Genomic DNA, 27,893 nt, shown 5'->3' with positions numbered 1-27,893 from the left:
TGAAAATCTCAAAGTGCAAAGCAGCTGTATTTTTGCAGGTGAAGGTTCTGTTCGTAGGAGCCCTTCAGGTCCTCAAACTCCAGTAAATGTGAACTGAATAATAAGAAACATCTTGTCTAGTTACACCTGTCTAGCGCCCTGTCCTTCTACTAATTCATTTCTTGTCCCGTGGTGGTTAAGAGTTTGAAACCCTACAAATTCGGTCAGATCATGTCTTTTTTTTTTTTTTTTTTTTTTTTTTTTAATGCATCTTGCAGGTGAAAAGGTGTCATGTACTCCCCGAGTCTGTGTGGTGCGAAGGCAGTTTATTGTTGGGAACTGAAGATTAAATTGTCATAGCCTCTGAATGAGCGAGAAGCTGCAGTCTAGAGGCTAAGGCTCCGTTTCTGAAGGGCCTGCTGGGGCTGAGCAAAATTCTTGTAAATCTTAATAGAAGGAAAATAAATCCTACCTAATCAAACAGCCAAATAACCGTGTGTTTAAATAGTTAGAAGATCAAGAAGTGAAATAACGAACGGGGTCATTTTTGAAAATGCTCTTTCTTCTCTGTAATGGCATTTTCATACATTTTATTATTTTCGTGAGCGCACGAAGGAGCTTGAATTGCAAGTGGGGGCTGAAATGCTGTAGCAATTTAAAACAGGCCTGACAGGTGCCCACGGACAGATGGTACAAGAAGAGCACCAAAGAGCCCACACCAAAGCTAAAGAAGGTTTGCACTTACCGAGCAGATCCTTGGCCGGGAGTCCAATTCCTCCAACTTCAAAGTCAGGAGACAGGACACTTCTGCTTGACATGTGACCTGAGATTATAAGTTCTTTGCATTTCTATGGCTCTTCATCTTCCCTTACAGATCCCAGATTTCTCGCAGCTTTTCCCTGTATAATTTTAGTACGTGTGTGACCATGCACATGAGCACAGCAGCAGATGCGTGCTGCTGCCGACCAGGTATCCATGCCTGAGGTCGCTATCCCGAGGGACTGTGCCTTTGGGGCCTCCAGGGGTGACCCAGCAGATAATGCTGCATTGTGCCCTCTTGCTTCACTTGAGCTTGAATTGTACTCTTTTTTGTCAGCTCTGACAAAACCAAGCTTAACTCGCAATATACAGCCTTTTAAGAGTCGTGATTAGCTAAATCCCATTTACCATTTGTGCTGACTTTGAGGGAGCCTAGGAATTACAGCCATTTCTTCTTATTCACTTTAAGTGTTTTCACTGTGAATGTATTCTGGCTACATTAATCTGTAATGACAATTAAATATCAGCCTAGTGCTCATAAGGAACCGGTAAGGGGAGATTTCAGCGGGAGATTTTCTGTCTTTGAATTGAATCTGTATCTGATCTCAGAGGATTGTAGGATAGACAGGAAACATTTTACCAGAGCTAGAATGGAAACTATGCTAATTCACTCCTTCAAATCTTTTTTTTCACTCACTGGAATTCAATGAAGAGTGGGAATCATGAGGAAAACCATAATCTTAAAGTTCAATGCTACAACAGGAGAGATTTTTTTTCATTGCTTTAGGGGAAAAAAAATTACGCAGGAGGAGGAAGCTTTGAATATAGATATGCTGGAGTATTGTCATAATCTTCAATCTTGACACAATATTACTCTACCCTACTGAAACCTATTTTAATGCGTCTCAAAGTAAATGTCACACTTGGAAGTTTTCGCCTAGAGATCTGAGGCAGTGCATCACTGCTTTGAATTCTCTCCTCCAAAAAAGGGTTCACATCAAATGCTGCAGTAACTAAAACGCAGGTGTTGTGGTGAGACCTCGCCTGGGGATCAGGAATTTGTCCATCCCATTGCTCGGCTTTGCTCAGCACTGGGCACAAAGGACGGGTTCTGGGGGTGTCCTTGCCTTGTTGCATCCCTGCACTTCTTTCCCGGTGTTTGTCACCTCAGTGTCTGGCAAATAAAGTTAACTCAGGATCCTGAGCTGTTCCTGAGCAAGATCCTTTTCAGCTTATGTCAAGAAGGGACTAGACAAGGAATGGTCTTCCTAGAGCTTGGTCTGTTCTTTTCCATCTCGACTGCATGCTGCTGATGGGAATAAGAACATATTGTGGAGGAGGAAGCTATTTCTGGATGCTAGTCAAGATTCACTAGACCTGGGCTGACTTCTGACAGCAGTATCTCTCAGAAGCAGATGGAACATTTTCTGGGCGAAAAAAATCATTTAGAGGCTCCATTCACAGGAGTGATTTTCACTAAAGAACTCCCTGAGGAAAGAGAGATGGGAGGGAGGCTGGAGGGCAGGAAGAAAAGCCTTGTGATATTTCTTGCTTTGTGCAAAGCTAGAGTGAAGTAAGACTGATCTACTCTTGCTTTGTTTTATTTTTAGGCAGGAAGTTTGGGCAGTGATGGTTAATCTCTGGAAGAGGGCTGGGATGATGCCTCTGTGTCCTGAAGTATCCCTTTTAGATGGTGGAGGTGATAGATAACCTTTCCCTGAGACACATTGCGAGGCTGAAAACCCTCAACTGTGACTAAATAAAAAGGATATTACAAAGGTCTGGGTGGTGGTTGGTTGGATTTTGTCTTGTTTCCTTCCCCCAGGCAGTGCTGGCACTCCAGTGATGTTCAACAAAAACGGTGACGCCCCGGGGCGCTACGACATCTTCCAGTACCACACCACCAACACCAGCACCCCGGGCTACCGCCTCATCGGCCAGTGGACAGATGACCTCCAGCTCAACGTGAGTCAATTTTATTCTTTGCTTGCTCTTTTCCTGTCAGATATAGTCACCAAATGCTGGTTTTTAATTCATCCTGCAAAATTTAATGGGGATCCTCACTGTTTCTCTGTAGCTACGCAATGTGGGTGTTCTATTATGTTCCTTTACTCTGTCCTGCAACCTTTTCTCTGGACCGTGAATACCAAAGTTCCTCAGACTAATAGAGACATTCGATGTTCATGCAAATCTTATTACTTTTTGTGCATCTGAAGTCCACAGTTGCCAACTCAGGAAATGAAGCACTAGTGTGTTGGAGTTTGAAACCAATGGTCTTTCATTTGCAGATGCTTTTCACTTTGCCTGATTTTAGAAAAGCTGAAACTAAATGTTTTTTGCATGGCTTACTTTTTCCGATGTTACTTTTAAGCGTGTGGCAAAGATACCCATATGAACGAGGTGGCCTTTTTGTAACGACAGCGAGAGAAAAACAGGCAGTAAGACCAGGTGATCAAAGGCCCTCAAGATACTTTGATGTTTCCCGGTTGAAGAATACACGACTGGTGATTGAGAAAGCTGCTGGAGGGTCTTGTCGCTTCCATATGAGGATGGTCTGTGACAGGTCTCTGGAGATCTGGGTTCAGGCTTCCTGCTTGACTTTGTGCAAGTTGCTTGAGCCTCAGGTTCATGGAGAAGTGGTGCCAGTTTAACCTCATAGTTATTGGACTCCTTGTAGATTGTTGTTAAAGCACAAAGACCGTGCTTGCCGTTCAGTTTGAGTACTCTTCAGCAACAGAGCCTGAATAAAAGCAAAATGCCAGTTGCTAAAAAAGGGTTTTCCTCTCGCTGTCAAAGTTCCCACCCAGGGTTACACCAGCTCCCTCTCCTAGCATCGTCCATCCTTTCTGTTTTTAATATTTTCATGTCTTTTGTTAAACGATGTGATTAATGGGGGTTACGGAGGGCTCAGTCTTTCAGATTGGCCACAGTATTTAGGTCTTGAATTTGAGCTCATTTTCTTTTGCTATGTGCTCTGTCAGTGTTTTTTTGACTTCTGATGTTCAATTTAAGGAAAACAATATTAACTTGTAATTTACAGTTATTTTAGCAAAAAGTATTAATATTTTACTAAGTAAATCCTTCTTTATGTAAACTGCATGTCCTGTTTCATTAAAATGTAAATCTATATTGATGGAACTTGATTTGTATTCCTGTTGCTGTGTTAAATGTTTCCATGAAAAGCACACTTTCCTCACCCTCATGTCCTCACAGGGTTATATCAGTAGTTGGGATTCTCTCACTAACTTCACCTCTACTCACTTACAGGTCCTAGTTTCTCACACAGGATTAGCATCGCCGTGATAATAGTCTCTGTATGTATTTTCTTGCAGTAATGAAGAAAATTGTGGAGTTTCGAGAAGTCAAAGATTCCCCAAAATAGCCAACCACAAAAAAATAACTGCTATTGAATACATCCCAGGAAAAACAACCAAAGGGTACAATTTGTCTTCAGTAATTATTGTGGAGATGACGCTTTGGGATACATTTCCTCAATTCTTTCTTCTTTAAGGCTAACACAAGAGAGGAAACCCAAAGGATGTTTGGCCAAAGTGCTAATTTTAATTTAGAAAATGCTGAAGTGATGCTTTGTTTTCCGAGAGACTTGTCACCTTGGGCAGTCTCGTTTAGTTCTCTGTGTCTGAATTGCCTCAGTTAGAAAAAAGTTCCTTCTGCCCTACTGTGCAGGCCTTGATGGTAACAACACTCCAGATCTCGGAAACAGTAGGTAAATAAGTGCCAGAGATCGTCACAGGTGAGTAAATATTTTCTTCTCTGTCATTGTCCTCATTCAAAGAAGAAGCAAGAATATTTTCCATTTTGTTTTCCTGGAAGTAGCGCTCCTGTTCAGTCTGTCGTCGGTCTAATCAGCACTGGCACACATCACCCTCCCACTCACAGTGCTTTGGAGTGAGAGGCAGAAGTATGGGGGGCACAGTGCTGATTAATCTTGATAGCCGTACCAGAATTCTCCATGTAAAACTACAGAATAACTTCTTTTTTATGTTTCTCTGTTGCATAAGACACTAGATAAGCTTAAGAGGTCTTTAGCATCATTTGCAAGTCAAGATACAATAAACCAGTTTGTTTTCTTTTTGCTGTCATGAGTTTTATGAGGTTCCTGAGACTGTGTGTTTCTCTGTCCTGCTTGCCTCTCCACATCTCGCTGTCGCCTTTGCTTTTTTATGTCTGGCAGGAGCGTTGGGTGGAGGCAGACGTCCACTCCCTCCACATGCAGGAGCCAGGCTCTGCTCTCCCTTTAGCAAGTCCGTGTGACAAGTGTCTCCACTGAGCGCAGTTGACTCACCCTGGAGTTATGTTTCTCTGAGGTCAGAATTTGGTCAACAACCAAGAAGATGTTTTATGACTTTTTTGCTGCGGCAAACTTGGGGCATCACGTAGTTTTGACGTGACGACCAAATTTTCTTCTGCTTGCCTGATGTCAAGCAACCCAGCACAACTCTGCCTGGTACCCTGTGCATGACTGAGTAATGGTTTGGCTGTATTTTGCAAATACATACGCAAGGATAAATTGAGCAGATGTCTAATTTTAAATAGCTTGGCCAGTACGCCATGAAAAAGTGTTGCAGCGCTTCGTTCTCCCTGCAGTGAAGTTGTGATTACGAGATGCCCACCTGCCTCCCGTAAGAGGTCGTGGATGAGTTCCTCCTGCCTCTCTCTGTCTTTTATGAAGATTATGTCAGGCTCTGTCAGCCCCTCCTCAGCCCCCTGCATGCAGATTTAACGTGCAATATTTCTGGTCTGTGTCCTCCTCCAGTTTGAAATGCTTTGCCCAGAGTTTTAGGATCAGAAATTTGGCCAGCTGCATCCCTATTGAAATCCTCTATTGTGACCCCCCAGAGCCTGTTGATTAGCAAAGATACAGCTCATGCAATCAGATAATAAAGCTGTTGGCCACAGTAATATCAGCATCTGAAACCAGGACTGTATTTTTGTAAGCTGGTGTTGGGGGCATATTTGTGTACTACAAGGCAGTTGCATCATGATGAGCACTATTTTGATGGTATTTAGCTTTAATGTGTTTCAAAAGCCAAAAGTGCCAGTAGTGAAGAGGAGGGAATCTGCCATGGGGAAAAGGAGGTGTGCCATGTACCAGCTGCTTTTTTGGTTGGTTTGCTTTCCAAAGGCTTTTTACTTCAGCAATAACTAGGTTTTTAATGCCCGTGTTGTTCAAGCAAAAGGAAGTAGTGGGAACACGACCCTGTTAATCGGGAAGGCAGAGTGGCCAGGAGACAGGTTCTGCTTTCATGCCTTGTGTTTCACTTTGAACTTTAGAAGGATAATTAACTCTCCCTGCTCTGCTTCATGCCACGTCCTCCAGAGATCCAAGAACAATAGATGTCTTCTTGGCACGCCTGCCTTTATTTGCTGGTCCCTGTAAAGCACTTGGCGGTTGCTCAGGCAATGTAGGAATGCAAGAACTGGCTGACCAGCTCCCAGCCCTGGCTGCCCTCTCTGAATGCAGCTTCTAAGGGTTTGAGGTGCCTGACAAAACCAGAAACACATCTCCTGGAGGAACTGTTGTGCCTGAAGGAGAAAGAAATGGATCACTCTCAGAGGAAGTGCAGGTTCTCATGGGAAATTCGATGATATTGCTTCTCGTTCTTTTTATATGGAGTTAACTCGGCAGGTCCCAGGTTTATTATTTTTTTTCACATTCAGAACCTCTGCAAGTATTTCCAAAGTGTCAAAATAAAAAAAATAAAAAAAACAACAAAAAAAACCATGAACAAAAAACCAGAAAGAAAACGATCCCTGTGAAATTGCTGGATCTTATTTCTCCAAGGATTTGTGTTCTGTATGCCCTATCGCCGCAGCACTCTCCATCACATTTGCTGTGACTCCTTCCCATGGCCGTCTGCAATTTCTCTGCAGTGCCACAGCCTCCCTCCCACACCCCTGTGTCGTTTGCTGGATGAGCCACAGCCCGTACTGTGGCTGCCCTGGAATTCCACGGCTGCCAACCAGTTGGCTGACTGGCTGAACCCAAAGGGCGAGAGGGATGCTCAGTGTTGTTGGGTGGAGACGTTAGAAAACCATGTAAATGTGGCACTTGGGGATGATCTCAGAGATCTTTTCCTCCCTTAATGATTCTGTGATTCTATGACCTTTCTTCTAACAATCCACTGAGTTTTGCTAATCCTGCAGCCTCATACTAGAAGCCTCTGCTTGCAGCAAATGGGCTTCGAATTGGTTAGCGAGTTCGAAAGTTATTAGGAAAGAAGTTGATATGGACAGGCAGAGCATGCATGTGCTCTCCTTCCTTCAAATTTTCCTCTAAAATGATGGCAAGAAATGCAGAAATTCCCAACAGTTATGCAGAAAAGTAAAGTAAAGAGAGTCTTGTTGTTAATTAATTTTTGTTAAAAACGTGATTTATGGAAAAGTGTTGCCCAGTAAGTAGACTGCTATTTGATTTGGACTGGGAGGTGTTAGAGGTTCAATCTCTTGTATCGCTGAAGTGAGGTTTTGTGTTTGACTGAAAATCCAGAGTTTTGGCCTTTTCTTCCATCTCTACCCTGCTTTCCTCATTTGGTCATTGAAAGGCTGAGCTCATTTAAAGATTTCAGCGTGGGTGGTTTAGCCCTGATTTGGATGCCATCGGGGCACATGGTGGATGCCGTGCCCCATTTCATCTTCACCCTCGTCGTGGCAAGTAATGGAAAGGTTTATAGAATCTTTAGAGTGGGACATCTTCCTAGAGCCAGCTAACATGTGGGGCTTTTTTTGAGTTCAATCTTCTAATTAATGCTGTACTTTTAGCTTATTAGTGTCCGCATGGGGCACATCACATTGTTTTAATTGCGTTGGCATCTCCAACTTGTCACCTGTGTGCTTCCGGCTCAGTGTTATGGCTCAGAAAGTTGCCTCTGGGCACTTGGGTTCTTTTTCGGGCTGAAGAAGGTGTATCCTTCCCTGTGGATGGAAAACATCGTGTCCTGCCCTTTTATCATGTCCTGCCTACTACTGCACTGTAGAGACTTCAGGTAGCTCTCGCTTGCTTGGAAGTTCACTTCCAAAGCATCAGACAGGGTTAACTGCGAGCTCTGGATAAAATTAAAACATTTCTCTAAAGAATTTGTTTGCAAACAGAAACAAATGAGTCATAAAGATGCCTGAGCGTACTGCGCACGGAGATAAACGGGAAGATCTGTATTGTTGTATAGATGTGCCGTTGAATTGTAAATCTTTCAATGGCATGAAGCAGCCTGCAGCTTGAGGCGCGACTGCCCGTTCAACGGAGCCGCTCGCCCGCAGCGTCGGCAAGGCTGGCTGCTTAGCAATTCCTTAGCCTTTTATTAATTTCCTCCAGCAATAAGTGATAGATGGCTGCAATCTTTCCAAACAAGTGCTTAGGAGATTAATAGTATTGATAATTATCAATATGGTCCCATAAACACGCGTGTCACATAGACCTGACTCCCCTTATAAATCCTGGCTCACGTTATACGGGGCGAAGGAAATCGCTGTGTACTTATTAAGAACTCGTCCTCCCTGGGGAAAGAGCTGTATTAGGTTGTTTTCTTCACTGTAGGTTCGGGCCAGTATTGTAGAGGAGCATGAAAACTAGGAGGAGAAAAAGTCTTTCTTTAAAGAAAATATCGTTCCTGTGACTGAGAGTCTCTGTTGGAGCAAAGAGGGTGCCTGGAACTTTGGGAGGACACAGCCGGAAAGGGTGGGAGAGTATCACAGGATGGCTCTGAGGCAGGGAACGATGCACTTTCCTCTTTTTTAATTTTTTTTTTTTTTTGCAATTTTTTTTTCCCCCCCCACAAAGAGAAATCTGTTAGCTTTGTAATCATCTCTGCAATTTATGCAGATCCTGCACACTTCAACACCTACTGAACCTGTTTGGGTTCAGGCCAATCCACTTATGTGCCGTAAATATCTTTGTTAGAGAATTTGGAAATCAGTGTTACGGACAGCAAGCTAATGAAAGAGTAATTAAATCTCTAACCTTCTGGCAAGAGACCTGTGTTCACCTGACGCTTTCTGGTAAAATATTCAGAATGGCAATCGGATCCAAGCAAATATTCAGTGAAGTTTGATGCTCAGGAATATTCTGCCAAGGGATGGTATTTTTCTAAAATAATGTGTTCAGATGTGTTTCTGTTCCTCGTTTTTTGTTCTTGGGGTTTTTCATTTTTCTTTGAAGTAGAACATGTTTAGAGCAGGTGGATTTGTTTTTTTCAGAATGTTTTGCAGGAAAAGGTCAATCTTTCTGGAGTATATGCAAACTTCAGTTTACTGAAAGCCTGAGATTTCCCCAGTTTCTGGTGGACGAAGAGCAAAAAGGCAGAACCTGGTTGACTGTAGAAGTTTTTGCTTGAAGTAGCAAGGGTTGAGAGAATTTCACCACAGTAACCATGGGCTTGTTTGGGGGAATTTTAGATGGTTTTTAAAGAATATCTTTATCTGAAATTTAAAAATAGAAATTTGGCATCTCCCAGCCTTGAAAATTTCACGTTATACAATTTCACCTTGATGAGGTTGGAGGTAACAGAAAGCACACTCATTAATGCCATTGTCAGTTCTAGCTCCTCTGTGCATGTAACATATAAATCACAAGGCCCCTATTTGCAAATATATGAACAAAAAAGTGTGTTTACATGCCTTTTATGTGTATCTGTGGATGGATGAATGTGTATGCATGCACAGACCTTCGCAATATATAATCCTTGATTTTTCTGTTGGTTTGAAGCATCTGAATAAGCTCAAAATTGTGGTTCAAAGATCACATCAGGATAGATAAAAATTGGTATCAATTTCCTTTCTCATTTCAGTTATTGTCACATAAATTGTCTCTTGTAGTGTCATGCAGGCTGTAATGAGTAGCTGATACAAAGATAATACATCTGTATTACAACCTGGAGCCTGAAATCGTGCGAGCTGATGGGTTGACAGGAGATATGCATTATTCAGGTGTTAGACAGTTGCATTAAATTCAGCAAATGAGGTCAGGGTGTTATGTAAAATTAAGATTTGTAAGTATTGAGCATGATTAGTATGTTTTATTTTCATATGTCAGTGCAGAACCTTGAGCTTTCAGCTGATGCAGTCACTTGTTGAAAATTACCACCGGTTATGTTTTTAATGAAAATGGCTAAACCCTTAGATTTAATTAGCTGTGCGTTACGGCATAGTGGCATACGCGGAGGTGTAGCCGTATCCAGAAGTAACTGGGTTGCTGACAGCTGAAAAAAAAAAAAGAATTATTTTAGCCACTATTGCCTCATTGGCTTTTTTGGAAAGTAATTTTACCCAGGCTCTTTCCCATGGAAATACTGCTCCGCCTGTGCTGGCGAAGCGCCACTGCTGCAAACTCTGGTCCTCAGCTGAGGCTGGGTCCAAGTGCAACGACACACACAGCATCATAGAATAGAATCATTGAGGTTGGCAAAGACCTCAAAGATCATCAAGTCCAACTGTCAACCCAACACCATCATGACTACGCCTTGCCTACTCAAGGCACTCTTTGGAAACGTGTTGCTTTGCCCCAAAATAATCGGGTTCATGGTATATCAAGTTCTGGGATGCTCCTTTGAGCAAATTGTGTAGCAGAAGACTTGGTGACTTCAGCCAGCTTTTGTGTTTGCATCTCACCCTCACCATGGCAAAAGAAGTTTGATAAGAACAGTTCTTATCCCTGTTTAAGTCCACGAGTTGCAGCTGAAGGTACACGCAGATGTGTGATTAGCCCACGGGCAACAGCAAGCCGAGGCTGTGCACAGAGAAGAGGGACAATGTAAGAAGGAATCTTCTTGCAGCATAAACATTGCTTAATGCAAAGTCCTTCAGAAAGATCTACAGCCTGTTTGTGAAGCTCTTAGCCTGTGGCTGGGAATTGCTGAGCTCCGTCTCCGTTACACTGTTGGGCAAGTTGTATGTAATCCAGTCAGAAACGTAAAGGTGAATGGTTACGTCAAGGTGTTACTAAAATATATCCCAATTACATGTTTTGGCTGGCGAGTTCCTGTGCCCAACATGTCACGAGCTATAATGTATACTGTAGTAGTAGATGTTGTTTATTTTGTTCAGTCATTAAATTCTGTAATCTCTCGCTGCTCATGTCAGCCGTGACCGACACGAACACCTTTAATTATTTTAACTTGCAGAACTAACTTTCAGCCAACTGGAAGGGAATTTTTCAAGCCACTGGCCCGCTGAATGACCATATGCTAATTCCTTATTCCTCCGTCGGGTCTCCAAACTGTGTGCTAGCAGGCAGCGGGGCTGAAATCACGTAGGTCCTGCTCACAAGCTGCGATTACAGCCTGACTTGGTAAGTGCTCTTGGCATAGAACCGGCGCGGGTTGCAGGAACGCAGATGGGTTTTGACGCATTAGGTTTAGGAACGGCTGCTGTAAATAATTTTTATTCAGATAAGGGCGCAACCTTGGAGTACACAAGAGTAACCGCGTGAATCTAGCAGCACTTCTTCTGTACCACAGAAGAGAGTTAACAACTCATTGCAGATCATCAGGAATTATTCTGTGATTCTATGAGGATTCTAATAAATGCAGATAATCCTGTTTGTGCCTGCGTTTCCTTTGAAAAAAGAGAAGTCTTAGGTAGTGTATGTTGTAACACAGAGAATTTTAGTGAGTCTTCAAGTGCCCTTCAACACACTCACGCCAAACATTTAGCGTATGGATTGCCAAGTTAAACTATCCAGTGCCCACAGCCCTCGGTCACCACCCTCAGCAGAACTAGAACAAAACCCACAAAGAGAAGAACCAGACGGGTGTGGGCCCCTTTCCTGGCTGTTACTTGTCACACTTGAATATCATGAAAACTGTGGGGTGGGTTTTTTAAAAACTATTCAGGGAGTTGAACTTTCTGTATAGATTTTTCGCTGTACAAAAATAGGAAGGGAGCAGTTAAATCTTACACCTCACTCTGAAAACCAGCTCCGACTTGGAATTAAAGACGTGAAATGTCATTTCCTCTTTGTTATTGACCCGTTTCGCCCGGGCGGTAGCGTCTACCAGGTGAGCTGTACTACCTTAGGCGAAGCAAAGTGAATTAAGCTATATCAGCTTTTGGCAACTCTGAGCATCGGTATAATTTCCCTCCAGGTCTAAGAATGTCACAAACTAAAATGTTTGCAGGGGTATAAATGCTAAGAGAAACCGAGCTGAGAGAACATATAAGATGTATTGCATATCTTTTCAAAGATAGAAAAAAAACCCAGAAATATAAGGAGCTCATAAAAGCTGTAATGGAAAAAGAATTGTGTAGCAGAAGACTTGGTGACTTCAGAATTTGCTTCATCTAGTGGTGTTCTCTCAAATGTCTGAGAGCCGGCAGGTAAGCAGACTTAGGCTCTGAGAGTAAGTAGCATAAGAAGTAGAAGGTAAAAAAATAAATCGCTGTGTTTTTAAAAATAGATGATGCCTTTGCTTCTACGCATCACTTCTTAAATCCTTTTTTGCAAGGCTAATGTATTTTTGTCAGCAAATATATTCCAAACAAGTACTTTACTGGGATATTTTATGGATAATTAACAGGTTTGGTTACTTTTGGCGGGAGTAATAATGTCGGTTTGTGTGTTGCTGAGGACTTTAATGTTCTTATTTTTAATACCTGAAAATGGAAAGGTGCTTTTCAAGGACACATGTGCTTCATTGTGCTTGGAGAAGTTCTGTAGAGGAAAACACTACAGGCATGCAGCAAAGCTGTTCTGCTCACCAGGCAGCTCCTCTCCCATCGCTCTGAGAGTAGAATCAGGATATGACAACCCGTCTGACGGCGAGTGAATGCTCGGCCTTCTACAAACACCCGCCGGGTAACCCTGTGGAAAACTCAGGTTTCTAGTTAGATTCCCCTGTGGTCTTTAGCTGGGGTTCTCCCAAGCTTTTCCATCCTTCTAGCCCCCTGTGACGGTGAAGGAGGGCTCCTTTCTATTGTGGGTCACCTCCAGCAGAACAGAGATGCTCTGCCAGCTTTTGTGTTTGCATCTCACCCTCACCACGGCAAAAGAGGTTTGATAAAAACAGTTGTTATCCCTGTTTAAGTCCATGGTTGCACCGGAAGGTACACGCAGATGTGTGATTAGCCCACGGGCAACAGCAAGCTGAGGCTTTGCGCAGAGAAGAGGGATGGTGTAAGAAGTATCAGCAAAATAGGGACTGAATTTCTGCTGCTAGGTCAGACACGTGTGTTTTTGTCTTTTTCTTTGCTAAATTCATACAAGCTTTTGTCCTGGAGGGCAGCCACCGAGATACTTGCCACGTGTCTGTCTTTGACGTGTCCTTTCTTATCCACTTGATGTTTCCTCTTTGCGGTTTATGTGCCGTGGTGGAAGGTGTTTGTCCAACTCCCCTGTTAGCAGCCAGGGGTGCTGGGCACCCAAGGAAGGGAGGCTGCTGGCTCAGTTCCCCTACAAAACCTTCTGGGGAGGTGCATCCTGACACAAAGAGGAAAAATAAGTTTTGTTTTCGTGCTCACAGGCAGAGGGAGAATGAAACGCACAGGGGTTTCTGTCGAGATGTTCGTGTTTGGAGAACTGAGGCATTGCTTTCAGCCTGCAAACCCGGAGCAGCGGGCAGGATCGCAGGCTGGTTGGACTTTACCTGCCTGGGGTTTAGTTTGGCAAATGCTTAGCAGGTGTGGGCTGGCATCGTCCAGTCACGCCAGGAGTCCTGTGATGTTAGCAGCAGCCCAAAGCTTGCTCATCAGTCTCCCTTTTTATTTATCAAATTTGCATATTGAATTTTTTTAGGCACTGGATTAACAGGTATGGGAACTACTGGCTTAAAGCCATTTTTGTAGGTCCAAAATGTAATCCAGCTGGGTTTTGTAAAATTAAATTTTACTACCAAGTGTCCAAGATAGTTGAATAGAAACTATGATGACTGCATAATATTGCTCTTCTTTGCTTTGGAGGGGCGAAAGAAATCCCGAGAAGGGTATTTAAAAAGACCATATGAATAGCCCTTAGAGTTTCCAACATTTAAGCAAAACATAAAGGTTCTTGACAGAGTTACATGTATTGACTGGGTCAAAAATAATCGGTTTTTTTGAAGTCCCTGAATGCTGATTTCTGTAGAAAATTGACATGGTTTGCAGCAAGACTTATAATATCGGTTATATAGCGTGAATGTTAATGTGTCTTGAGCTAATTGTTCACATGATAGACTCTAATGGCCCCAGATAAACAGCTGCAAAGGGTCTTTAGCTTGTTTTTTGAACTTGAGGAGAAGCTTTTATTTGCTTTGTTTTCCTTTTCCATTTGTTTCTTCTTCCACTAATCTGAAAATGGGCGTTTTATATGAAAATGCCACGTTAAATGATTCCCATGAAACAACCTTGTTTACTTGTTAATTCTGCCTTTTAATGGTGTGGAGGATATGTGTTTGACCATTAAAAGTAGCATCCAAGCATCTGGCTCCCAATGGTAACTATAATTAGATATTTTATTCCATTCTTGCATTCTCTGTCTGTTCGACTGGCTGGTGAAGGGTACGACAGCCTTAAACCTCCCTTTCCGAAAGTAGAACTTTAGTCCTTTTTCCTCTCAAAAATACAACTGGAAAAGGTGGTGCATGCTTTTCTCCTTTTCATTTCATTTGGTCATGAGGTTTGAGTTCATTCAGGACGTGGGAGCTTTACACGTTATACCCCCTCTCCTGGGGTGCATCCCACCTCCCGCGCCAGGATGCCCCCCACAATTTCGGTGAAGGTGTCACCCTGGTCGTGGAAGGGAGAAGGGAGGAAATTTCACTGTGCTAGGAGGAAGGTTTACAACTGGGAGTATGTCTTACAGTTAAATATTTAGGGCACTCAACTGGAGGGAATAAGATGCCAGTTCCAGTTCTTCTGCTCTTTGCAGAGGTGGAAGGGATGGGCATGAAGGCAAGTGTTGTGTGGCTTTAGCACGCAGAAGTGTGACGAGGCACGAAATTCCTTAGGTTTGCAAGGTTAGTTTTAAAACAAACAAACAAAACCAACAAAAAAACCGCGACCAAACGACCAAACCAAAGCCTCTAATTTTTTTTTTTTCACAGTTACATTGCAGAATATCGTGTCTTAGGAGGAGTGGCTGATGGAACTGGGATTGATTGACCAAGTATAACCTGAGCAAGATAATTGAATAGTATTGATAGTACTGCAGCAAGCCAATTAAGGCCTAAATGAGTTAGGGACTGAGTTTCACTCAGAATTCTGTGTTTCTTTCATCTTGCTTCCCCAGCCTATGTGTCATTATGCCATGATGAGAAAATTACTGTACCATTGATGCTGATTCTTTACAAAGGGAAAACCGGGACCAAATAATTTGACTAGCAAATACTGGTCTTTGAATCAGCTTAGAAATTAGTAGGATAAATAAACTAAAGCATTTTGAGTTGGCAGGCACTTCAAGAGAGGTGCTGTCCAAATCACGCACATGCCATTTGGTGCATCTCTAGCTATTACCCTTTTCATTTTGAAAGTAGTATATTCAGATTTGGCAGAAGTATTCCTTTTTCACGATCATAAATAGCAGGGGAAAAAAAAAGTTATTGGCTCATAAGCAGTGATAAACAAACATAAAGGGCTAATCCTTTTCTCAAAACTTGGGTAAGATCAATTCATGACAATACCATGAAAAATAACTCAGAGTTTTCAGGAGAGAAATCAGAATTCCCAGATTTGCTTCTAGATTTGCCATTGTCATCAAGGCTTGTTAGTTAGAACTTAAACTTGCTGGTTGTTGAACTTGATGAATGTATTGGAAACGAGCATCTGAATATTTGGTTTCAACTGCTGAAACAACAGTAAGCAATCGCCTTGCCCTAATGCTGAGCTCTCTTTTATGTGGTTTGGTGCTTTGCATTGTGGGTTTCTTGCCGTCCTGTGCAATGAAACCTTTTGGTCTCGGTGCTGTAGGATGGGCACAGAGTAAGTGCAGAACTACAGAAGCTCTAGCAGAGTCAGTGGGCATCTGTGCTGATGGCTTTGATCTCGGCTTTGTTGTCCCTGATGGCGTCCTTCATCCCGTCCGTTGTGCGCCGCTGCATTTGTGCACCCTTCTGAGACCTTCAGATGCAAAACGGCGTGGGAGCCAGCCAGAACATTTTAGCCTTCTCCGTTAGGAGTCATACAGAAGCTACCCCTGTCTAATTATTTTCTGCATACCTTGTGGCATTTGAAGTTTTTGTAATTAAATTCTAGCTGCGACATGGGTATACTGGAAATCAGATCTGTGTAAACATCCAACCCACCTAAATAGCAGAGGAAAATAGAGATCCAAAGACCTTTGGTTGAAGGGAGCTTTGTCAATGCTCCTGCCGCCAGGATAGTAAATATTGAACAGTTTTTCTTATGTAAGCGCATGTAACTGGGCCAGCTCGCTTTGAAACAGCGATCTTTCATCTCCTCCCTTTTTTGTAGAATCCTAGAATCATAGACTAGCCTAGGCTGGAAGGGATCTTAGCGATCATTAATCCAACCTCCCTGTCATGGGCAGGGACGCCTCTCAACTAGATCAGGCAACACATGGAGACCGAGCGGGGATTGAACCCGCCACCTTGGTGTTATGTTTTGCGTCGCTGTGTCTTATGAACCCCTTTGCCATCAGACCACTCCTACTAAGACCCTGGTGCTCGGGGACATGACATGGGCTGGGGTTCCACCTCTCCCAGAGCAGATGCTGAGCACCGGGCGGGCCTGGCGCCATGGTCACTGGGGCACGGGGACCCCTTGCTGGTGTGAAGGAGCACATTCCCCACCGCAGGCTGCTGTTGTTCAGCTGATATCCAGGCTTTGCTTTCAGCTGTGTTTCACTGAAGATCATGACACCCATGGTAGAGCTATGTTATGCCAAAAAGCATGAAATGATGAAGAGAGGGATGTCCAAGCTCCTGCGTCCCTAGGTCTGCTTTCATTGTCCCAGTTAGTAACTAGACAAGCTATAAACTGCTCCTTTAATTAAGCAGAATTTTATCTCCTTATACACAACAAGAGAGGCATCAGCAGTTGGCAAAAGGTTCTGAGCAGTGAGGTGAGGGGATGTTTTTCCCAGGCTGAGATGAATCGTGGCTGCCGAGTTCTGCCAGCGACACCTCCTCTGAGCTTTGCCAAGTAGCACAACTGCCCTGGTTCCATCTGCTAGAAATATACAGCTTTTCAAAGGACTTAATATCTTTTAATGGACTGCTTTGCATAAATTCACGGGAATTTATGTAAGCATGTCTGCTCCAGATACCTCCAAGTCGAAATCCTAATTCCTGCTCGGAGTTTGTGTGGTCGTTCATCAGGCAGAAATGTGTCCACATCTCTTCAGGAATGTAATCTGCCTCAAGACTTGGCTATTTTTGAGCCACAGCCACACTTTGTTTTCGTGAGAAATCCCTAGCTGGCAGGTAGATTGTTTTACAGAAGTAAAATGAACCCTGGCCCTCTGCATGTGGTGGGTGCTCACGTCTCCTTCACACTCTAAACTCCATATGACAAGGACATTGTGTCATTAGCTCTCTAACGAGGCTAATGTGGGTGAAACTCAGTAGGGCTCTAACGAGGCTAACGAAGTTCAAACCGGTTCAGTGAATTACTGAGCTTGGCTCAGCCACCAGAGTGGGAGACAGAAATGCGACAATCCCTGTGTGTCCCTTTGCAGAAGTTTGAGTAACTGTCAGCATTTTGTGGTGTTTTGCTCTTTTCTAGCGTAATTGGTTGAGGTTTCTGGGTGTGTGGCTTAGAGGCAGGAGGGGGGTAAGCTGGGACATGCCCACCTACAGCACAGTGCTCCTGATGTGTTTTTCTGAAGGTGCAGATGCTCAGGGTTGGGGTGACGCTGCCCATGCCAGGGAGGGGCGTTTATTGGATAAAACATCACATAGGAAGGGAAGGGCAGGAGTTTTCTCAGCCTTGAGATTGCAAGGTCTTGGGTCCTCCCGAGCGAAGCGTGTCCATATCTTGCTCTCTGCACAGCGTGCTTAATTACCTGCATTTCGGTTTTGTTTGGGGATTCTCATTTGGCCTCTTGGTACATATTTAAACCAGTATAAGTATCAAATGATGATGAAGAGTGAATACTGAGTGCTGTAGCTTGAATCAAAGAACGAGTCCTGACTTGTTTGTAGAGGTGAATCAACACAGTTTGTGTAAAAAGTGTTTCTGCTCAGCTTTCCCTTTGAGTGCTGCGTGTCCTTTACACCTTATGGCTACCGAGGCACGGTGCTTATCATCTCGCTTGTATAATCAGCTTTCAGACACTGCTGTGAGTAAATGCTATTGTGTCGCTTACTAGTAAAAAGCGCCTCCTGCTTTCAGTCCTGTCTGTCACTGCCAATCTTCAATCATTGATCTTGCCTCTATGCAGATATCTGAGAGAATATTTTTTGAAACATTTACCAAAAATTGTCATAGACACCTGTTTCTGAGATTCAGTCTAGAAAAAACTTCCCATTTTTTCTGAGTAACACCAAAACGCTGCTTGGAATCGAGGGTGGGCGCAGACCCTCAAGGCAAGGAGCTGCCTTTGGTTATGGCCATTAAAATCCATCTTCCCTAGGCCAAGGCAAAGCACTTTGAAAATTCACACTTGCCATGCACTCAGTAGAGGATTCCTGTGTCTCCTCAGGGAGACCAAGTCTTGGCTCAGGGGGGAGGCCAGAAAAGCAGGAATTGAGCCAGGAAAGAGCAGAAGATTCCTGAGCATGGGGTAAGGCACTTGCCTTCTTCCCCCTGTGAAGCTGAAATCTGATATATAAACATCCCCTTAATTCTGCAAAATAGGTTTTCCTTTTTCTTCCTTCCCCCCAACAAATGTCTTTAGAGCACCCTTCAAAAAAAGCAGAAAATCCAACAATTTACGCCACATAGGTTTGCGCTGTTGTTGCTCAGTTGTAGCGGAATTGAAGGAAAGCTCTTGAAACCAAACTTTCCCCTGAAAAATGTCTGTTGTTGGTTGAGGAGAAAAAAAACCACACAACTGCAGCAGAATGAACAGCACTAGATAACGAGGACTGGGTTTATTAATTTTCAGATGAATACGTGATATTCTGAAATTAAGCCCAGCGTGTAAGGACGGCAGTGTTGCTCCCCATGCTGGAGATGTTATTTTTCTGCATGGAAAACATTAAGAGCACCATGAGCTTAGCCTATTCTGTGAAGTGTGGAAGGTCACTATTAGATTGGGTTGTCTTTTGGCCAGTTGGGCTATGGGATGTGCTGGGAATGAAATGTTGGGCACAACACAATGACTCCCAGACACTCGTCACTCAGCCCTCGGCTTGGGGCTGGTTACGGATATTCTAATCCTAAGCCACTTACCTAAGGACAAAAAACTGTCTTAGGTTACCTCTACTTTCAGAAGTTAGATTTTCTCTAACTTACCCATTTAAATAGATAAGAACTGTGCAGTATGAATGCATACATTTGGAAATACACGCTTTTTTTTAATTAAAAGAAGTGACGCAAGGGATGCAGGATGAGGACTGGGGGATGCATGGTCCATCCCCTTCCATTAGCGAGGAGACAACACGAAGCTGTAGGCAAATATAAAAGCATTAAAATAATTAATTTTCACTTTTATTGTGTGTCAACAGAAATGCATGATAATAAGGATTTCTGCAAAAACTGTAGATTAAGCATTTTTCTCTACATCAGTGCTGCGCTAAAAATGTCCTTGCTTTAATGTAGAACAAATAGCCTTTGGATCTCATTAAAGATGTTATTACGAGTGCTCAGTGTAACTTGCTTCTGATGTCCTTAAAGCAGGTAAGACTGGTAGAAAATGATGACAAATATTAAATCAAAGAAAAAAGTAAGATCAGGAAAGAGAAAAATAAATGAGGCTTATATGTAGGTTAAGAACTTCTTATTATGAACTCGCCAAAAAGGAGGTACGGTCTAGGAATAAAAGTGATATTTTTCAGCTGGAGTTTAAAACGTAATTAATTTGCTGTGTGATGCAGATGCAATGCAGATTTCTATACCGGTACCCAGATACCAAAAGCTTTAAGGGAAGTCGATGCCCACAGATGCTCACACAGCGCTTGGCACTGTGGGATCCCTGCCCAGCCCGGGGCTTCCCAGGACCTGCCACAACATTAATGAGAGGAAAAAATTGGGTGAGACTGGTCCTGGGGGCATTTTGTCCGTTAATAGGTATGTGAGTCAGCAGGTGTGGAGGTGAGGGTCTGGCATTACAGGAGTGTCATCTTGATTTCTGGTTTGAGGTGACAATGAAAAATGGCAAGTTTTTTTGGCTGGAGGACTTTGAAAAAGTGATGAGTTTCCATCATGTTGAATTAGAAAGCTGTGATTTGTTTGCCCGGTGCGTGTTTATGGACAGGGCACCACACCACAGCGGTCGCTGTTACGCTAAGGCAAGTGCAAAAAGGGCAGCAGTAGAGAAACCAGAACAAAATATATGTATGTGAGGATATTTAACTTCTGTTTATACAGAAGATGGATTGGAGGGATTTAAAATAATTAATACAGCGGAGCCGGAAAACTTAAGAGGAGATTTTGCTCTCCCTCTCAAGTAGCTTTCTTTTGAAGTGTCCCAAGACACCTCCAACCGCTCGCTCGCGCGGACACGCCGGCTCTGGCATCTGGAGGAGAAGGCGGCGGCGGGACGGTGCTCGATCTCGCTGGGAAAGCTTTCCTGAGCATCAGTGCTGCAAAGAGGGGAGAAACACAGCTGCCATGAGGCAGGGACAAGCTCAGGGCCAGATTTTGGATGCTTTGATGGGAGGAGGGGGCTCTGCACCCCGGTCCCAGCAGAGGTGCTCGTGGAGCAGTGAGGGACCAGGTTCAGACAGGGTCGTCTCTGGGTTTGGGGCTGCTGGTGAATGTGTCGTATTTGTGCCCTGCACAGATTCCTAAAAGCTGCTTTGAAGTAGCTGGAACTTGATTTTTTTAAAACAAGAAAACAGAAGGAAAATGAAGAGGCGGGGCCAGAATGATGGGTTTAGATCGGATCTTGAGAATAAATTCTTCAGCCCGAGGGTGGCCAGACTCTGGAACAGATTGCCCAGAGAGGCTGGGGCTGCCCCCTCCCTGGAGATGTCCAAGGCCAGATTGGATGAACCTGGAGCAACCTGGGCTGGTTAAGGGCGTCCCTGCCCATGGCAGCGGGTGGATTAGATCATCTCTGAGGTCCCTTCTGACACAACACATTCTAGGATTCGTTTGGGCTCGCAATGGTGCCAAGAGAATGACTCTGGGGCTAGGAGTGAAGAGCAAGGGCAGCCAGGCTCTGTGGAGCCGCTTTCTGAAGCTGTCATGCCATGAAAAAACCCCAGACATTCTGGTTAAACAGAGGATTCGTAGTTTCTGTGAGGTTTTTTGAGCTATCAAGAATCAAGCCCGCACCACTCATGCAGCAAGTTATTTGTCACAAGTAAAAATTGTCGGGATTTTTTTCCTACATCACCTTGCAGGCTCCATGCTCATCTTAAGGCTTTTCTGTCAATCCCCTGCAGGCAGCGAAATTAAAACAAATTACAGTAAGAGCTGAAACACCTGATTTGCAGTGTCTGGACAGGTCAGTGGGGGAGGTTTGCATCTTGCTCTGGCAGTTTGGCTTATCGTCGGTCCTATCTGTTGAAGGGCTTTTGGTTGATATTTTGCAGAAGACTCTGTTGACTGTGTGTTATTGACATATTCTTAGCTTAAAACCATTATCATGTTAAAGCCCTGGATTTGGAAACTAATTACAAGACTTTAATAGCTAAGCCCTAAGAGCTAAGTCATGCAAATATTGCTATCTGTAAAGCTGAATATACAAAAACTGTTTGAACTGCTGACTTAGGAACTGGGGTCTAAAAGCAAGGTGGCAATAAATCTGAGCACAATCCTCCGCAATTGTTTTCTAATGTGTCCGTGAAATTAATGGCACAGTTGTTACGAAAGTCGTATCGGGGAACGTGGCTATTTTTTTTTCCCCGAGTAGGTTAATTGTCACTAATGTAATTAGTTTTGTACTGATTTTTATTTTAATCAAACATCGCATGAAGCAATTTAGCTCAGAACAAATAGCTTATTACAGAAATGTTTGTGGCAGTGAGAGGAAAAAGCAGCGATGTTTAAATTATACACTTATATTGAGTTACTTTATTCATTAAAATGAACAATTATGTTGGGTCTTATGAGACAGACTAAGCATTTCTTGTTAACGTTTGTTCTGTAGTGAGCATAATGAGAATTTATATTGGAAATGGATCCCATCCCTCTAGCTCAAGGCATTTATGAACTGGGCGATACGTAGGAGTTGGAAGAGAGTGAGGGGAAAAAAAGAGTGTGCCATTTCTATATATGACTGGAATAGAAGGTTCCACAGAAAAAAGCAACTTTTATATTAATTGCAAGAGCACTTTCTCATGATTTACAAAATTGTTTATTTAGGGGTTTCTAGATTATTTTTTTAATGCTGTAAGAGTTTATTATGTTTGCTTATAGAAATGTAGGATTTGTCAGTCCATAGCATTCTTCCCTCAAGAATCTCAGTTTTTATAGGTCTTTATTATTGATATAATTGACAGTATCTCCAGCTTATAGGTGGAGAAAATGAAAGGAAAGAAAAAATATATGAATTGCCTGGGCCAAGAGGCCTGAGGTCAGGGTCAGCAAAAGAGAATGAACCTCCCAGGTTGCGGATCTGCTGTTCCTCTAGTTTGTCATCTGTGTATTTAATAACTGTGGTTTAGTTATGAATCTTGGCAGGCAAGGTCGATTGTGCGTTGAAACAACTGTCTTGGAAATCATCATCCTCAGAACCATTTCTACTTCTGTCCTCTAAAAATGGAATTAGAGTGGTTGACCAAAGCAGTGCTGTGGTTCCTCCCCTGAAAGAAGGGCTCTGTCCTGGTTTTTTTGAAGTCCTCTTGCAGTAGTTGTGGACAACTTTGCTGTTTTATCCGGACTTTATGATCCTGAAACTCTGAATTCAGAATCCTTAAGCAAGCAGCTTCTAGTTCATAGTGACTAAAAGTGTTGAGGAAAAAAAGAAAAAAAAAATCATTGAATATAAGCAGGTTTAGATTTAAGTAAATGCAAAAAAACCGGCTGAACATAGCAATTACTTGCCACAATAGAAGTCTTTTTTAGATTCAGGTTTTCAAAAGGTAAATTATGTCAAGGAAACTGCAGTAAAAGCTGGAAGAAGGAGGGAGGGGAAGAGGGCAACAGGAAAAAAAAAGTGCATCAGGTACAATTACTAGATCCTAAAGCAGCCAAATAGCCAGATGAACACTGTGTTGCTTTTGTTTGCATGTCTAAAAGAGTTATGAAATGATAACTTATTTCAAAGGTGGGGGGGAAAGTATTTCAAAAATAATCTTTTCTGAGTGGGAAAAGTGTTTCTAGGCTGACTCAGATTTTCATCTCCCAACGCCAGGCTGTGGTGCCAGGAGCTTTACCTGACAGGAGGTTTCTGTCTTTAATTTTCGCACCAGAAGCAGCAGAACGCCGCAAATCTTTGAGGCCACTGATGCAGAGTTATCATGCCGTTTTCCCAGGAGACCAGGAAAAGGACTTTCCATAATTTTTGCCTGATCTTCTATTTATCTCTTCACACAGAGTATCTGCACGGAATAAAGTACCTTCAGGCTGTCCCAGCTCTCCAGCACTGCCATGGAATACGTTTGAGAATATGGAAATTCTCATCCTCCTGTAGTCATAAGGAGGGGTGGGGATATGATAACACATTAATAATTCTGTGGTTCTGTGAGATATTAACATGCAGAAAATCGGTGAAAAATCCTTTCATCACTGGGTTAAAATCCATGCAGTTAGGATGCCTTTCTCCTTTCAATTCATGTGGTAAAAAGGGCATTGAGTAACTTCTGTGTTTAGTAGTTATGACAGAAAGCGGAGGCTCCAGACTGGGTCGATATTCTAGCTGCACAAACCCAGGTAAGCCCGAGCTACCCTGTCTCAGCCAGCCTTTAACAGGGCAAGATACAAATCAGCAATTAAGGGGAGTAAAAAAAGAGGCAAACTGTCCATCAGTTGGTTTCTTAAGGAATTGTCTTGAGATTTTCACACCTCTTTTATGGGTCCCCGGTTCTCTTCACTCGCCACCCCTTCGGTTCTCTTCACTCGCCACCCCTTCGGTTCTCTTCCCCACTAACAACATTTATCGTGCCACTGCAGAGTGAGTAAGTTACACGCACACGTGACAATTTACTCCAGCTCTCTCTGAGGCACGCACCCAGGAACGCAGCTCCAGGTTTGCAAAGGGCTTGCTCGCCTTCGGTTGGAGCAGTGACGGGATCGGGTTCAGAAACGGCTTCTTGTGCATGCTTTTTCCAGTAAGCTGCCGTTTACTGGTAATTAATTTACCATGCAACTAAGCAAGCCTTTGTGTTCTCACGGATCATCAATATTCCATCGGCTTCTGTAAGCTACGTACCTTCAGCTCAGCGCAGTGTGAACAAAGAGTTCATGGATCTTTTTCCATTTGATTTTTTTTTTTCAGAATAAGTTGTGAGTATTAAAGGTTAATGAAGTTGCTCGAGCAGTGGCAGACCTCTAGAATATCTGTTACTGAGGGATTATTTTTATGACAGTGACAGCAGAGACTCTCGGTAGTATGGTATTTGAGCAGTGTGTGATTTTAGGTTGTGGTGGGTTGTTTTTTTTTTTCTTCAAATGTATGAAATGAAGATGATACAGGGTCTATTTTGAATTAAATTATGAAAGTGCAACTTAATCCTCCAATTTAGGACTTGCACACCCCAGCTTCCTGGATACATTAATAATCAAGGCAGCTGATTCAAGAAACTCAGCTTCGAAATTTTTACTTGTACAGCAAATAGCACAGACTGTAAGCATTTAACATTTAACCTAAAAAAAAAGCTGAAATTTTGGTTTTAATAACAATTATTCACACCTTTCCCAGGAGATCAGGTGTTACCTTTGGAAAAAACACACACACAGAGCAGCTGTTGGAGCCACTGAAACTTTGCTGGGCAGCTGCATTGGTAACTGGTGCAATTTACACACGCTGGGAATGTCAGAACCTTCCCAGTGGTTCCAGTCTGGACCATTTCAGGGGAGTCCAATGCTAAACCTCCCTTGTTCTTTGTTAGTGGCTTTAGTCTGGAATTTTTGGAAATGATTTGCCACGTCTTGTTTTCTGCAGTGCTTGGGAGCCTTTGTGCACATAGTTTGGAGTTCAGGATTCTTGAGACTGCAGAACAAGTGAGATTTTGCATTTATTTAATAGAACCATTTATAATTTCTGTTCCCAGGATATTTCAACACCACTATGTGCCTTTGAAATGAAGAATTAACTATTTAATTTTTTCATTGATGACTATTTCCTTTATCCTTCATATTTCATACATGGCTCATATTGCAGATCTCACAACGCTCTCACTGATGCCATGCCCTCGTTTACACATTTCCACTGGATTTCAAATACGAACCTGGTTCCCTCCCAGACATCTCTTGTTCTGGTCTCGGTAGGAAGCCCCAAGCTCTAGATGCACGAAAAGCAGTTTTGTGAATGCAGCTGCAGCTTCCGTCAAGCCACTGCAGCATTCTCACTAATTTTCATGTAACGAGGAAGAGGTTTACACTCTACTGTTTTATCTGATGTCATGTGTCATTCCACCGCAATTAGCTACTAATAAAAATGAAGAATGAAGGCAGTAAATACACTAGAGTCCCATGCGAAGACATGAGTGCGTGTGGTTCTTGGTGCTGTCCCAGGAGCTGACCACGTGCAATGTTTATCCGTTTGGTTTCTCTCTGTTGTAGCTTCCACCCTTTGGTCCTTGCCGCTTCTTTTCCCCACCTCTTGTCTGACAGCAACGTCTAGATAAGCCAACAGCAACAGCTAAATAAGCCGACCTCTCTCTGCTTCACGTGTCTTGCAGATCGATGAGATGCAGTGGGGCAAAGGAGTGCGGGAGGTCCCGTCCTCGGTCTGCAGCCTGCCTTGCAAGCCGGGAGAGAGGAAGAAGATGGTGAAGGGGATGCCGTGCTGCTGGCACTGCGAGCTCTGTGACGGCTACCAGTACCAGGCCGACGAGGTGACCTGCCTGCTCTGCTCCTACAACGAGCGGCCCAACGAGAACCGGACAGGCTGCCGCTCCATACCCATCGTCAAGCTGGAGTGGCACTCGCCCTGGGCCGTCATCCCCGTCTTCTTGGCCATGCTGGGGATTATCGCCACCATCTTCGTCATGGCGACGTTCATCCGGTACAACGACACTCCCATCGTCCGGGCATCCGGGAGGGAGCTCAGCTACGTCCTGCTGACAGGGATATTTCTGTGCTACATCATCACGTTCCTGATGATCGCCAAGCCAGACGTCACGGTGTGCTCCTTCCGGCGGATCTTCCTGGGCCTGGGCATGTGCATCAGCTACGCAGCCCTGTTGACCAAAACAAACCGCATCTACCGCATCTTCGAACAGGGCAAAAAGTCAGTGACTGCACCTCGACTCATAAGCCCCACGTCGCAGCTGGCGATCACGTCGAGTTTGATATCTGTCCAGCTCCTAGGTGTCTTTATTTGGTTTGCGGTTGACCCACCAAATATCATCATAGATTATGATGAACAGAAAACTATGAACCCCGACCAAGCCAGAGGAGTTCTCAAATGTGACATTACGGATCTACAAATCATTTGCTCCTTGGGTTATAGCATTCTTCTAATGGTTACGTGTACTGTGTACGCCATCAAGACTCGGGGTGTCCCAGAGAATTTTAATGAAGCTAAACCCATTGGATTCACTATGTACACTACCTGTATAGTATGGCTTGCCTTCATTCCAATATTTTTTGGCACTGCCCAGTCAGCCGAAAAGGTAGGTGAAAATGAGCGCGTGCGCCTGATATACCAGGATTCGTTGCAGTTATAAACCACATACTGATGTTCAGCTTTACATAGATTTTTAAAGGAGCCATCCAGTTAGCTCGTTACTGAGACACGTGGGATATATACAGCACTATTTTTCCTTCTCATTTAGCTGGTGGGCTGTTCATTTGACAAACTGGCGAACGATCAATAGCAATCATATTAGCCGTTAGTTTTATTGTTGCATCCATTTCAATTGTATCTTTTCAGTAGAATAAGTGGGAATTAGCTGTCATATTGTCCAAAAAGAGGCATCTCTTAACTAAATAATTTTGAATACAAGATGTAAGCAAAAAAAACCCCAAACTCGCTCCTGTCCCCAGCTTGGGGAAATATGCCCTGGCCATCCGAGCAGATGTGGAAAGATGCAGACCTTGGTCAAGTTTGGGCTTTGCTGCTGGCAGAAATTGGGTTTAAAGTGTTGCATCAGCCCTGCTGGGACCAGCAGTGAGCTGGGACCTTGACCCAGCATGTTGCAGCTGATGCTGTGATGGTTCAGGTACAAACAGTAACCGCCTGTCTTTTGTCCCGCACAAAGGGACAAGGAGAATGTCACTGCCTTCTTCTCATTGTAGTTAGTGGTGGGGATGGTGGCCTTGGACAAAGCTATAATAACAGAGGACAATGTGCTTCATTTTTTCAGAATACTGTCTGAAGGTCTGCTGGGAAGAAAAATACCTTTTCAGCTTTGCTCTTCAAGTATTAAAAAAGGGAAAACCTTAGCTGCTCTGTGTGCTTTGAGTAAACAGTGTTCAGGAGGTGAAAAATCAATGTCCTGTTATCATGCGTAGGGCTGAATCGAACTGGGAGTGAGCGAGCACTGCAATCCGGGTCACCTCCCGGGGCGCACACCCCTTCTGTGCCTTGCTGCCCCAGCAGCTGCAGCCAGTGCTCGGTGATAGAGGTCTGGCTGTCCTTCTCTCTGGGTCTTGTTTGGAGATATCTGTAATTTCAGAGTCTTCTGGCAAAAGACATGTCTCATTTTTCACCAGGGATATATAATTTCCAAACTTGCAGCTGTCAAACTTCGGGGTTACTGAAGTAAAACCGCAGGGCGCAGCGGTGTGGTTCGGCCAGGTCTGTGCCCCGGCTGCAGCTCCCTTCCACCAGGAGGTGCCTGCACCAGAGCTTTATTCCTTTTGCAGCTCGGGAGGTGGGCTGCACGGAGGTTTGCAACTGGTTTGGCCTCAGTTTGCCCAGTGGAAGAGGGACTTGCTCTGGAGGACGCAGAGGTGTTAGAGGTTTCCAGCTATCACCTCACCTCAGCACTGGGCTTTACGGGCAGCCGTTGCATCCCTGAAGGTAATTAATTTCAAAGGGAAAGCAGGTC

General features: G+C 43.7%; 1 protein-coding gene across 1 annotated transcript in view; it reads left to right on the top strand.

Moving 5' to 3' along the window:
• Positions 1-27,893, top strand: part of GRM7 (glutamate receptor, metabotropic 7) — a 212,102-nt gene that overhangs the window by 148,992 nt on the left and 35,217 nt on the right. Inside the window, 2 exon segments of the mRNA XM_009868286.1 lie at positions 2,564-2,703; positions 25,578-26,513. Coding sequence (XP_009866588.1) covers positions 2,564-2,703; positions 25,578-26,513 — 1,076 coding nt within the window.

The sequence above is a fragment of the Apaloderma vittatum genome, unplaced genomic scaffold (genome assembly GCF_000703405.1).
Source record: "Apaloderma vittatum isolate BGI_N311 unplaced genomic scaffold, ASM70340v1 scaffold6514, whole genome shotgun sequence".
NCBI lineage: Eukaryota > Metazoa > Chordata > Aves > Trogoniformes > Trogonidae > Apaloderma > Apaloderma vittatum.
The sequence above is the reverse complement of the archived record's forward strand: the minus strand, read 5'-3'. Positions and strand labels throughout refer to the sequence as shown.